The sequence below is a fragment of the Antedon mediterranea genome, chromosome 3 (genome assembly GCF_964355755.1).
Source record: "Antedon mediterranea chromosome 3, ecAntMedi1.1, whole genome shotgun sequence".
Lineage (NCBI taxonomy): Eukaryota > Metazoa > Echinodermata > Crinoidea > Comatulida > Antedonidae > Antedon > Antedon mediterranea.
Window position 1 is genome coordinate 24,030,145 of NC_092672.1, and position 15,700 is coordinate 24,045,844.

The window sequence follows — 15,700 nt, forward strand, 5'->3', positions numbered from 1 at the left end:
AATAATTATGCTTATTAAATTTGATTAAAACAATAGTAAATTCTACCACAATATTACAAAATCTTCATGATTTAAATCTTGAAAACAATTAATTTATAATAACAGCAAAATGTTCCGTGTTATTGTTGAATTGTAAATAAAGCCAATTATAGTTTGTTTTATTGATTTATAAAAAGCGAATCACATATAGTTCTTTTTTCAATAATAACTGATAATATTTTGTAATAAAAAAAAAACAGTAATTGTGTTCTGGAATGTTCGTAACATTTTTATTTAAATACATTATGCGTATGACAAAGATATGGTGATTTGTTTTTTGATTTCTGAATCAAATAAATATTATGCAGAGCTATTTAAGTATGTCTTCACTCAGAGATGTCCATACTGTTCTACTACTACTAGTACTTCAATTTTACTGTAAAATAAGAATTTGAGTTCTCTACACTAAAGGTTATTATTCACATAAGACAGTATGTAATAGTGATACGTAAGAGGCATTTAATAAGAAATCATAATCACCAGAAATAGAAAATTAAACTTTTTCTGTACCACAATAAAAACTGTTCAATACAATTTAAAAGATTTAATATTCCTGGAGTATTATCACAAATAGATAATCATTTAAATTTGAAGCATTCAAAATACAGTAGGAGGGTTTGTTTATAATTTTATAATTTTATTACTTGATGGGTAGGCACCCAAAAAAATTATATGACAATTTTGTGTATGTATGCTAAAAATGCCTTAGTAAACATGTAAACTCACATGTTGTATACAAATACTATTGGGCTACTGGTTCAAATTTTGGTTTATATCTAGTAAGACTAAATAATACAACTAGATTTAATTCGTCACTATGACGAATTATAGGTTATATGCATTGATAATTAAAATAAAGATAATTTATTTTTAAAAGATATTTTGATTCATTGATTTTCTCAGATTCTTTAAATAATATATAATATATGATAGGACCTTGCTAACGCGAATACAATAGCCGGTATCACAATCCGATCAAAGATCCCTCTGCGTATAATGTCATAAACCACATTTGCTGTTACATAATAATAAAGACATAAGTTATTTTTTATCTAGATTTCATTATAAATCATGTGTATAATATATACACTAAGAAATAAATTTGAACAAACAATACGGATAATAAAAAAAAAATTTTATTTCGTTTCCCAAGGTGAGACTCGATCTCGGTACCTTGAGTGCCATAGACACGAGCACACACCACCGAGCCATACACAACTGACTAAAAATTGTAGAAAAATTCCTCCGTGTATTTACTATGCAGTAACCACTTTGGTGCAGATAGATTATTACATACCGCAATGAATTATAATTTTTTACTATGATGACATCTTTAAAAATGTACAAAAATGATGCACTGTCAAACTATATACTTTTAACTTTAATATATGAACTTTTGAAGGAAGAAAGTTAATGTTAAGTTTGTTATTTTGGCCTAAGAAAATGTCATAATTTGTTTGATTGTCGAAATGAATTTTTTTAAATTTAATATGCAATTAATTATGGCTTAATCAACTTTTGTTCCCTTAGTTTAATAATAAATCATACATAAGATACATACACTTCAAGAAAATGAAATAAAAAATATGTGTTCCCGAGCATTCTGACGATCTATATTAATTTTAAAATTTAGCATATTTTCACCATTTTGTTAACTTACACGTGCGTAGCCTGTCACTTTTGACGTGCTCGTATAAGGCAATTACGCGTTGAAAAGTGAATAAAATATGATGATATTATTAAAGAAAGGTTGTACAACCGAAATCGGACAAAAAGAGTGCGCATTAACGTATAACGCGCAGTGCGCGTGCAAAAATCTGCGCAATCATGGCAATTTTTTAAACGCTTAAAATTGCCTGAAACGTACTCTAATTTCATCGAAAATAAATTTTGACAATTTTGAACATTTTAAGCGCGCGTACGCAAGCGTTATATGCGCTACGCACGTAATTGTATTGCCATATGATGAAATATGACCTGAAATTTATGAGTACCAAATTTTGTTTAATTGTGATTCATGCTTGTGAAGATATGATTACAAACGTGATTTCGTAAAATCGCGCGTAGACCGCGTAATTTTTGATTACGCATCGTGAAAATATAACCACATCGATTCCTGGCCATAAGGAATATACTCTGAAAAATTGACTTAGATAGATGAAACTGATATCAAGATAATTCACGGACAAAATAGTGCTAAGGAAAGAATAAATAAATAAAGATTTTGACAGAATCAAGAGGTTATATGCATGATAATGCATATAACCTAATTAATGTGCATTACTAGAGTAAGCTAAGCTACAGTAGTGGCATGTTTTGAAATTAAAATGACCATTTTGATTAACTGACATATAAATGATGAAAGTGAAACTATTGTTTAATATTAATAGTGACTATGTGTGTATTCTATGTTATGATTTTCTAAAAACCAAGTGATGGTTACCTCACCAATAGAGGTAGCCTAGGCCTCTAGCCTTATAATACATAGCAGACAATATTTTTGTGATGAGAATAAATAAAATACTTTTTGTCTTTTTCTGTTTGGACATTTGGTTTAATCATAAATACATTTATAGTTCTGACTACATTACTGTAGGTGTCCTGTAAATCATTTTGTTTTTTCCTGTTACTTAGACATTTTTTCATTCATACTTCAAATTATGTCACTGTAGTAAAAGAATTGTCATGAAAGCATGTATTGTCATCCAACATGGAAATATTGCTGTTTTTGGACATGACATCATACCTCAGGTTTTCATAGCCATACAGTAAAGACTCTCCTAATATTAACCATGATTTGTATGGTTTCCTAATATCTGACATACTAATGTTGAATGTTGCACCATCTGGTAAACAATCACAATCTCTATACTCAAATGTTTCTTTAATATTTTTGAGCTGGGTCTTTAGGCTTTTACTGTTTTTAATACTGTATTGGTGTTATGTGTGTCTGTTATTTTAACTCTAAGCTTTTAACTGTTTATGATAATATTAATAAACTCCAACAGTGTATTTTCGTTTTTAAACATGTCACTAACAAAAAACCAAACTTCTTAAATTTTCTTAATGAACTCAGACTGTTACAATGCTAGGGCCTCACACAATTTTTTACATTTATTGTACCTTTCTTGCCTACCACAAGTGTCAATTGGAGTAATCCAATTGATGTGTAACTTATAGTGCTCCAGCCTCTTCTTTTTAGCATTTAAACAAAATTTCATATGTTTATTTTTTTAAGCAGACGTATATTTATTATTAGGTTATATGCATGATATGCATATAACCTCTTGATTCTGTCAGAATCTTTATTTATTTATTTATTTATTGGTTATCCGCCTCAAGCGGATAACCTTTGTTATTGTAGTGTTACTTTTTTTTTTTATTATTCTTCTTTCTTTCTCAGATTTTGTGTACGCGTTTTCTCTTGAACGTGTTAACATAACATTTTGTAACTTGGTCAACATATAGACAATTAACTGAAGATGTACTGCGAAGCTTTTTGACAATGTCAGATCCGCGTAGCGTAAGTTACGCGCGATTTTCTGAAAATCTTAAATCGGTCATAACTTCGAAACCGATAAATATTTTTTAACGAAATTTTCAGCCACGTTTTCTTCACATCAATGGCTAACTTTTTCGCTCTTCAGCAAATTTTTGAACACTAGAAAGTCTGCGCGTAAACTGCGTTTGAAATTTTAAAATGCTCCTAATTTGTGCACGCTGTTTCTCTGTAACGCGTTAACATAACATTTTGTAACTTGTTCAACATATAGACATTTTACTGAAGTTGTCCAGCCAAGCTTTTTGACGATGTCAGAGCCGCGTAGCGTAAGTTACGCGTGATTTTCTGAAAATCTTAAATTGGTTATAACTTCGAAACAAATGAATATTTTTTAACGTCATTTTCAGCCACGTTTGCTTCACATCAATAGTTAACTTTTTTAACGCTATCGCAATTTGTAACATTAGAAAGTGCGCGCGTAAATGGCGTTTGAAATTTTAAAATGCTTCAAATCAATTTCTGATTAAATTAGAGCACGATTCAGGTCATTTTAAGCGTTTAAAAAATTGCCACTGGTGCGCACATTTTTACGCGCGCACGGCGCAGGGAACAGGTATGAGCATTTCTTTTACACGATTTGTGTTTTTAAATCTTCTGTTAACAATTTTACGTTATTTTATTCACTTTTCAACTTGAAATGGCGTTCTACGAGCACGTTAAACATGACAGGTTGCGCACGAAAACGTCAACAAATTGTGAAAATGTTCCAAAATATGTCTACTTTTAAAAATGACACAGTTCATCAGAATGCAAGGTTACCCCCATTTTTTATTTTAATTTCTTGCAGTGTATGAATCATAGGTCTGATTTATTATAGTGTTGAATGCTAAAACGTGTTTGATGGCTACATTATTTGCATATTAAATATAATTTTTGAAATATTTATCATCAAACAAACATAAACTTATTCAAAGAGCAAAACAATAAACATAACATTTATCTTTTTTCTTTACATGTTAATATATAAAACTTGAAAGTATGTACTTTCATAAAATATCAGCGTTTAAAATTTGTGAAGATTTCATCATAGTAAAATTTATGATTTAAGTTTGATATGTAATAATCAACTTGCATCGAGGGGGTTCACGACATACCGAATGAACGAGGACTCTTTCTTCGGATTTTCGTCAGCAGGTGGTCATATGGCTCGATGTGTAATGCAACCGACTTTGGTATCAGAGGTACCGGGTTCGAGTCCCGTCACGGGAAAACAATTAATTAAAAGGGTTTAGTTGGTTATTACACTGAGAGGGCAGTTTTAATTTTGAATAGCCTACTTTTTTTGGAAAAGTCATAACTTGGAAGTACTTGAATACGCAAGATACGCTTTGTTGCTGGCGGATAACCAAACTCGTCCTCAAGTGACGAGTTTAAGTTCTAGTTTATTTATTTATTTATTCTTTCCTTAGCACTATTTGTCCGTCAATTATCTTGGCATCGGTTTTATCTATCTAAGTCAATTTTTCAGAGTATATTCCTTATGGCCAGGAATCGATGTGGTTATGTTTTCACGGTGCGCAATCAAAAATTACGCGGTCTACGCGCGATTTAACGAAATCACGTTTGTAATCATATCTTCACAAACATGAATCACTTTTAAACAAAATTTGGTACTCATAAATTTCAGGTCATATTTCATCATATGGCAATACAATTACGTGCGTAGCGCATATAACGCATGCGTACGCGCGCTTAAAATGTTGAAAATTGTCAGAATTTATTTTCGATGAAATTAGAGTACGTTTCAGGCAATTTTAAGCGTTTAAAAAATTGCCATGAGTGCGCAGATTTTTGCACGCGCACTGCGCGTCAAACGTTAATGCGCACTGTTTGTGTCTGATTACTGTTGTATAACCTTTCTTTAATAATATCATCATATTTTATTCACTTTTCATCGCGAAACAGCGTTATACGAGCACGTCAAAAGTGACGGGCTACGCACGTGTAAGTTAACAAAATGGTGAAAATATGCTAAATTTTAAAATTAATATATATCGTTAGAATGCTCGGGAACACCTATTTTTTATTTAATTTTCTTGAAGTGTATGTATCATATGTATGATTTATTATGAAATTAGAAGAACAAAAGTTGATTAAGTCATCATTAATGGCATATTAAATTCAACAAAATTAATTTCGACAATCAAACAAATTATAACATTTTCTTAGGCCAAAATAACAAACTTAACGTTAACTTTCTTCCTTAAGAAGTTCATATATTAAAGTTAAAAGTATATAGTTTGACAGTGCATCATTTTTTTTAATTTTTAAAGATGTCATCATAGTAAAACATTATAATTCATTGCGGTATGTAATAATCTATCTGCACCAAAGTGGTTACTGCATAGTAAATACACGGAGGAATTTTTCTCCAAGTTTTAGTCAGTTGTGTATGGCTCGATGGTCTGTGCTCGTGTCAATGGCATTCAAGGTACCGAGTTCGAGTCTCACCTTGGGAAACGAAATAAGATTTTTTTTTTATTATCCGTATTGTTCAAATTTATTTCTTAGTGTATAGATTATACACATGATTTATAATGAAATCTAGATAAAAAGTTACTTTATGTCTTTTTTATTATGTAACAACAAATGCGGTTTATGACATTATACGCAGAGGGATCTTTGATCGGATTGTGATACCGGCTATGGTGTTCGCGTTAGCAAGGTCCTATCATATATTATAAATAATTAAAGATTCTGAGAAAATCAATCAATCAATATATCTTTTAAAAATCAATTATCTTTATTTAAATCAATGCATATAACCTATAATTCGTCATAGTGACGAATTAAATCTAGTTTATTTTATTTCTTTATTTTTGTCAAATGTTAACGTTTTATTTGAAAGAAGAAATAATAAATGTTACTTGAAATGAAATAAATTTATAAATTACTATTAACTATAAAAAGAAAACAAATCAAATAGTTTATTCATATCAACGGTATTGCAAAATTAAATTCAAACGCTTTATTGAGTATGACAAAAATTAATCTATTTATCAATGTTTCCTTTTTTTTTAAGGTCATTTTTAGATTTTATTTTGCATGTGTTTTATGCACACATTATTATATTATAACTTATATTATCAAGGTTCTATCTTTTATTTTTAAATGAGATAAAATCCTCTGGATAGGAAATAGGGAAGAATAAACTCTTGAGATGGTGAAAAATGTTTGTAGAGCAAAGTTTTCAATTGAAATTTTATTTTATGACACCCCCCCCCCCACCCCCTAAAAAGTTTTAGATTACATCGTTCCTCTTGAGTTTTTTTAAGTATAAATGAAGCACGGCTTTTTGAGTACAATTTGATTCTTTCAAAGTTAAAATAATGTATTACTAAAAGGAAAATAATATGTGTTACTAAGTCACATATCCATGGTGATTGTGATGACAGGCCCCAACTCTATACTATACATGATATTACGATACTATCTGAATTAAATATTCAGCCAGTGTGCAAAAACTTCTGGATATTATTTAAAGTTGAGATTATCAATGAAGCATTCCTAAAATGCTAACACCTTTTTAATGTTTATATTATATAATGCTTTTTTTTAATATACACATTATTATACATGGATAAAAAGGTTAAAGAATAAACGAAAAAAGAAAGAAAAGGGGAGAATTATATTGGATAATAACAATTTAAACAGATTATAAAGATGCAGTATTTAGAACAACAACAAATATTGCGGATTGAATTGTGTCTTGTTGTGAATGAATGATTTTTGGTCTTTATTTTGAATATTATATGGATAAAGATATACAACAATTACGAAAAAAGGAGGATTATATTGGATAACAATGATCAAATAGATTATGAAGATTGTAGATTTAGGACAACTACAGTACTGTATTACATATTACTGATTAACTTGTATTAATCATGTCATTGAATGAATGAACAACAGTGCTGGTTCAAGCATGGAGGTATAACCTCCATGGTTCAAGCCACAAAAGAGAAAAAAAAGACAGTGCTAGAACCCTAGTGCATTTAACATCGTGTATAAAACAATGAAAGAGTATAAGAGCATGATGTCAATACAGAGAAGAGATTAGTGGTTTTCTGTAGTTTGCAACGCCCTTTTCATTAATTGGGTACGCTGTGTGTTAATAGAGCATTGTCACACATTGCATACAAAAACAAGTCATGATATTATTTTATGCTCACAAAACTGAATTCAGAAGAACATCAAACATATATTTCTAAATAAAACTGAAACAAAATGAATTAGTAGTTTCTATAATTATAAATTGCTTTAAAAAATAATTTGGGATTTACACTACCCATCTGAATATCATACACCTTAATCTGAATACCTTATCTACATGAATCAGATCATTTTTATATTGTCCTTTATTAATATTATAATATTGACAACCATTCTGATGTTTGTTCATGGTTGTGCAGAGCCATGATAAATACAATTGTCACAGCTTGAATAAGGTAACATGAAGACAATTAAATGAAAACCTTCCTCAATAATATTTCTCTGCTCAAATGCTGGTTTGTAATGAGTTTTTAATATTAAATGTGTCTATATAATTTATTGTTTGTTAAGTAGGTCTTTTACCACACTGATGTTTAATGTGAAATGGTTAAATGTATTCAGAGTGAGATCTGCCAATGTAAATTATCTTAATTAAAATCATTTACATTAAAAACTTTCAATTGTATTTCTATTATATTTTATCAATTTTAAGTGCTGTTCTTAAAATACAATTGCAGTCTACCAAATCATAGAGCTATAAAGCTCAATGATACTGAAAAACTGTTAACTTATGATGTACACAGCCTACTGTATTTAATACTTAGTTGAAATGCCATTATTAGACATTTTTAATCATTGATTTATTTAGAGAAATTAATAAAACTTCACCAGAAGTTTTAGAATGGTCATATCAGTTGTATTTTGATTATTTATACTACTATAACAATATGTTCACATTTTGTAGTAATACACTACCAACATGTATAGATAGTATTTACAATACCCATCTGAATACCTTATCCAATCTGAATACAGTGTTTAAACAGCGAATACTGTTTTGTAATTAATTCATTCCATAAGACCATAATTTAACATCAAATAAATAGTCAAAAAATTAAATCTTCTTTATTTTAATATATTCCTCTTTTTGTTTTCTTTTGAAAAAGATTTTAATACACCAAAAAAAAAACAACACAAATATAAACATCTACCCTGTATACACATGGGGTCAGATCATTTTTCTATTTGACCTATTCGCTTCCCTTCAATATCTACATCCGTCGCTAGGACAGAATAATCTGGATTTTTTTGTTTTACATTAATCCAAGTTAATCAACTACCACACTTTATTTCAAATAATAACATTTTTTAGCATAATTATTTTTTTTGGTTAAATGACTGCATAATTAGTTATCCACACCTTGGCGGATAACTCCTTGTGATTGTATAAAATCATCATCAACTTTTTTTATCTGTATTATTCTTCTTTCATTCCATATTTCATAACTTTGTATAGTTTTGTGCACCTCCTACTTTTTAAAAACGTCAGAGTTGCGCAACATGACTTTCGCACGATTTTATGAATTTAAATGATTGATAATAGATTAAAAACCAAACGTCATTTTGTATTGACACTTTTTAAATTTAAGTCATATCAAGAGTAACTTTCTGTGGATTGAAAATGCCATGCTTCACACAAAGTTACGCGCATAAGATTTTTTCTTATAACCAACACCTGCAATTGCTGTAACTAATAATGCGTATTTTCATTATAAGCCTTAAAAGAATTGAAAAGTCAATTAAACCATATCAAATTTTATTTTAATGATTTTACTGATTTTGTATTATGGCTACCCTAAGTTACTAAATGTTTTAGTTTCCTTAATTCACTTCCCACAACCTTAATCAATAATCACCTTGACAAATTTCAATATAAATTTACCTCCTGGTTCATCCTGTTTTTCATCACTGTTTTCCTCCTTGTACTCTATTTGCACAAACATACTTTGCCTATTACTGTATATTATTCTTAATAGTTGTTGTTTACAATAGTGATGAAAGCATTAATTTTGAAAATTTCTGTAATTTCGCGTGGAAGTAATCATATTTATCTTAATTTATGTCATGTACATCACACCAAAATCTGATGATGAAAACAGTTACCATGAAATTAGTACTTATGTAGAAACAAGGCTATATAAAAAAAAGGATAGATTCAGGGTTTAACAAAATATATGACATAATCAATTCTAACCGGCTGAAAACATCTATTGAAATCCTCCATACATTATGTAGAAGAGCTGACTATTGCAATATGCTTTATTAGTTGATGCCATTCCAAAAGATTGTATAAGTATAATTAAGAATCATAACAACAATATGTCAAATTCAAATTCAAATATTCTTTATTCATCCTCAATCATGAAAATATACAACAATATATGAGAACATAAAAAAGATGAAAAGGAAACACATAAAAACTCAAAAAGCTTGATTAGTTGTGTCCCCTTACGTCCCTAACTAGCCTAAAAAAACTAAAACATAAATAATAAAAAAGCTGTACATACATACTGTCTGTACATATTAAGGATGAATGTATTATAACAATTAAATAACACATAACACATAACAGCAAAATGTATACTCATGCTTTAAATCAAAAGCTATTACTTCTCGTGTTTTAAACAAATGGAATGTTGCTCTCAATGCCCAAAACATAAATCCGATAAAGAAGGTGAAAAATGAAAAAAATATACTAAATTATAAACCATTACATAAAATTGTTCCAACTAACTTACAGCTGTATCTGGAAATTAGAAAAAAATGAATGTTATATATGTGTTATTGAAAATGAAAAGCATATGTTCTTATATTGTATACATAACAAATTATGGAAGAATATTGATAACATTTTTATAGGAATAGACAATAGCAGAAGTTCATTTAAAGTAGGGCCTACCTCTTTAATGCAGGCTCAGATTGTCTACAGTATATACATACTGTATATACAGTGCAATGCTTTAAGTATCTAATACCTTGCAATTTTATATTCTTTTAACAATCATAAATCATACAGGTTTGATAATGCATTTTTTCTCATATTTGTATAATTTTCTAACAATTTGAATAAAATAGGTGTTTATCAAGTCAATACTGTATTCAAATTTAGGAACAGCTTAATCACAAAATAATGGGATCATTGTGCACTTTGTAATATTAATAATTCATTATACGATGTATTGATACTTTAACACTTCTTTATTGTATCTTGAACTTTGTTGTTATCATTGATACAATATTACATGAATCAAGTGTCAACAATTATAGAGCATTCATATTAACAGTTAATGTTGACTGATATGATTTTACTGTACCTTTCATCTCATCTTGAAAATTAAAAAAGTAAATAAAAATTAATCAAATATTAAAAATAATACAAATATAAATAAGGCTGATATTGATGATATTGATTGCAATTTGCCTAATGAGGTTTGATTATTAAAATGAGAATTCAGCAGGGTGAATTTTCAATACAAGATGTAGGCCTACTGTAAGTAATAATAACCTGTCATTTTTTTTAAATACAAAATAAATTGGCAAATTGATGGTAAATGCCACTTAAAAGAATTTATATGAAAGTATTTGTATGGAAAAATTAAATTATCAATATGCATTTATTATTTTTAGCATGGAAACACACCTCTGATTGAAGCTGCATATCAAGGTTTTCATGAAGTCTGCTTGGTCCTTCTCAATAAGGGAGCTGATGTAAATCAACAAAAGAAGGTACTTTCACTCATTGTATTTTACACATTTTTAAATACATAGGTGGACAGTACATACTAATAACAATTTATGTTTTTGTCATTGATAATGGGATTGTAGGATAATTCAAAATTAGTACTAGTTCAAAATCTAGACTAGTAGTATATTTAATTTGTTTGAAAATGTTTACCACAAATATTTGTTGACATGTGCACAACAAATAGTTTGTTTATTTTGCTTTGTTATCCTATTTTGTAAAGAAATTAATCAAAGCCTTATCATTAAAAGTTTACATTATTTATATATGCAGTATGTTTATTTACATATTTCTTGGTAGCAGAAATAAAGCTCACCTTATTCTGTCATATTTCCTCACAGTGGTTTGAATTCAGTACAGTACATTGCATTTCATATGCCATTTTTTATACCTTACTGTACTGTATATTTTTCCCCCTTGACCATAACAAATCTTTAAAACTCAATTTTTTAAAAACTGTTCTTCTTTTCTATTGTTTGTGACTGATAGTATGTCTTGTCACTCAATAAATATTATTTACCACAAAAAACGTACATTGCCTCATACTTACCTATATTTCCCGAGAACTTTAATTTTACTAGGAAAATGATTTAAATGAAAAGAAGAATCATTACCAAAAAAAAAAAAGGTGAAAATAATTATGTAGTTAAATGTAATAATGAGGGCACAATTATTGTTATTATTTTTTAGCCATTTCATGCATGGATTACCACAATTCTTTCTTATTTGTTATAATTTAAGAATCTGTTTTTAAAAATGATTTCATAATAAATATCTGCTAATTAATTAATTAATGTATGTTTAAAATAAAAAAACAAAAATGAAATTAATTCTAAATAGGCCATGTAGTTTTTCTTGGTCAGAATAGCATATAGCTTGTTAGATTGAATTAATTCATGGAGGTTTGCGCAGGGTTTTTGGGGTTTGTGCAGTTTAGCAATACCCCTGTGTTATTGATCTTGATCATCAAGTTAGTGAGGGTTGTAATATATTCCTGTCAGTCTGGATGGCAATATACTATATGGTGACAAAAATAATAATACATAGCCATGTCCTATATTGAATCCCAAATTCATAAGTTTTTATGTAGACTTTGACAATATTATTTGCATACAAACCAGCAGCCACTTCCAGACATGAGGCACTTTTGCGCTACCTAACAGGTAAAAGGCAACGCAATAGGGGGCGCAATTGCGTTTGCAAAGGAGTTCACAATAACACTAGAAGCTAAGTTTCTCAAAGGTATGACCCCTTTTAGCAATGGGCTTAGCATCCAGTGAAGCTAAAATCCTCTCTAAAACTGTGCGATAAATCGTGGCATTTTGATGCCGGACATAACTACTAATTTCACCCCATCATTTCCCACACTTGTGTTACCAAGTCCTTGGTAATATACCTCATAAATGCTGCACATCCCCGTATGGAAATAGTTAACAGTGACTTTTATATTCATACAGCAAAAACTGGATAACAAGATATGAAGCAACAAACAAAAATTTATATAAAAATATCTTACACAAAGAATGAATAGGTTCACATTACAAAAATATGATACATTCACTTTGTGGTGATTGGCCATTGTATTGGTCTAAGTTTAAAAATGACTTCACAAGCTTTGTTCAATCGCATTTTAAAAATAAACTTTCAATCAACAATTCTGATAATTATTAGAACTGTGCTTATACTGGACTTATACAAATGCACAGAGTAATTGTTTGTTTTTTATAATCGTCTACCGACTACTGTCTCATGTAAAACTTCTAAGTTCCTTACTCCAAACATGACTTTGAGTTAACAACTCATAAACTATTATTTTTTGATTGATGAAAGAGAAATTGAACTTGAATGTATCACCTGGTTTCAACCTTATACGTCCTTGAAACTCATCAAGACCCAGATACAATCACTCATAAATTTATACAATTTATTGTAATACTTCCTATTATATTGTATACACATAATTTTTTTTAATGCAAAATCAATCTGCACATGTTGCATGGTTCTTATCATCAGACCAGGTACATTGCACCTACTTTTATTTCATACCTTTTTCAAACTCATTGTCAACAGTTCTTAAACAAAATTGACTTCATTGTCTGTTTAAATATTTTGATTTTGATTATTATAATTTTTGATATGAATTGATTTTTTGTAAAACAACATAATATTAAGTACGATCTAGTGAGTGAGTGCCCGAGCGGTTAAGACAGTGGAACCGTAATTACGTAGCCATAACATCGGCAGGGGTTCGAGGCTCACTCACTCCATGGTTCTGGTGGTAGAACGAGTCTTCTCGGACAAGGACTATAAACCGTAGGTCTAGTGTACACATCTAGCTCGTGTGTACTTTAAAGAACCTAGTACATCTTTCGAGACGAGTAGGGGGTTACCCCGGTGTATTAGTACATCACAGCCACTGATCACCAACTGGGCCCTCTAGGAGACCAGTCTTTGACTTTACCCAGTATAAATATAAATTTCAATTTCAAGTCATTTTCTTTGCATCTTTTATTCACCACTGATGTAATAATGTTATGTTATTAATGCAACTCTTAATAGGTCAAGGGTCAAATAATAAATATATATTGTTATTCACAATGTGGCTAGAGCAAACTATCATTTAACAATGTTATTGCTGCCATAGTTTACTTTAACGTATCTATATTGATGTTCATTTATATTCATAGTAAGTTGCAGATTTAATTATATACTCTTTGGTTGTTTAGGAAATTGTGCAATAACCACTATAAAATGGTTTCATTTGAAGTTCACAGAGTATTTAAACATTTCATAAGTTAATTACATTTGTTTTAAACATGCTTTAAATGTCAAAATAAAATAACTATTAATATCTTGTTAATTATAATATTTGCATGATGATGCACAATAACACTGATATGTCTACATCATTCATGATTGTTTTTGTTTATTTGAAATTGGAATTTGCACTATTGCAGTATAGTAGAAGAATAGAGAAAGAGTAAAAAATTATAATCATAAAAGATTGCCTTTGTTAAAACCAGAAGGGATTTAATAGATTACAGTTATGTATTGTTAGGAAAATACAGTTTTAGTTTACAGAAGATTGTACCCCTGGAACTCTTTAAGTAAAAAAAAAGGTTAAATATTGGATGCCCATATTGTTGTTTGAGTAGTGGTTTCCTTGATTACTTTTTTCCCTCAAAAATATTCAGTATGGTTTTGTCTTTTTTTTCTAGGATGGTGACACAGCCCTGCATCACTGTGCTATGAGTGATCTTACTTACGATGAGCACAGAAACACTATGGTGTGTTTTATAAAGGCTCATGGTAGAGGTATTATTTCAAATAAAAATAAGGTAAACTATTTGAGTTAAAACAATTAGAATAATAACAATAATTTTATTAAATAAAAATTAAATGATATTCATTTTTCATAAGAGTACTCTTTTTGTAAATGTTGGACCTGTTTATTCCATAACATATTTTCATGGTATTTGTAAACCTCCATAGGCCAATTTATACTTTCCTCCTACCCTGTAAGTTATGACATAATATTAATAATTAGATTAAATCAGATATATTAATTCCAGGTTATGATCAAAGGTATTACCTTAATGATTAAATACGTGATAGTGTCTGCTTTTGCAATGATTATAATTAATATTTTTAGAATGAAGTGTTCTTGATAAATGTTGTATAGCTGTACCAAAAATACTTTGTTTCCATCTCAATATTGTTGTTCATAGTGCTAAACTGACCATCTAATTTGAATGCATTGAAATTTATACATTCACTTTTATTTATTTGCTTTTACATATTTATTATTTTATTAAATATGTCTAATTTGAATGAAATACAAATAATAATATTAATTCTACCGTATATCAATCATTGTTTTATTTACATTTTTAGTTTATGAAAATAGAAACTTGAGGATTGTCACAATCATGCCTATTATTGTATGTTATTATGATGAATTTTGTAATCACTAATTTTATTCTTGGATTCTTACATTTTATTTCTTTGATTGTCAGAATGGCAAATCTGTTATTGATTTGTACATTACAAATGTATGTGGAAAATATGAAGATGTCGAAGCCCAAAAGGAAGAAGTAATGAAATTGTTGAAAGGTTTGAAAGTTTAAATACAGTACAAAACAAGTTTGTTCCACAAAATGCTTTGATAAGTAATCTTGAAAGCAGTGATTACCCATCCCAAATTGAAATAATAATAATGCCTATATCAAACAAATAGAATTTATTACAGTTATAATAATAAGAATAATTTCTTTTATGTATTTATATATACATCGTTGATTACA

At 29.1% G+C, this 15,700-nt stretch overlaps 1 protein-coding gene across 1 annotated transcript in view; it reads left to right on the forward strand.

Annotated features, from left to right (window-relative positions):
* Positions 1 to 14,239: 14,239 nt before the first annotated feature.
* LOC140044180 (uncharacterized) overlaps positions 14,240 to 15,700 on the forward strand; it is a 31,625-nt gene continuing 30,164 nt past the window's right edge. Inside the window, exons 1-2 of the mRNA XM_072088658.1 lie at positions 14,240 to 14,734; positions 15,413 to 15,509. Of these exons, the coding sequence (XP_071944759.1) occupies positions 14,645 to 14,734; positions 15,413 to 15,509 (187 nt within the window). The 5' untranslated portion in view covers positions 14,240 to 14,644. The remainder of the gene's footprint in view (positions 14,735 to 15,412; positions 15,510 to 15,700) is intronic.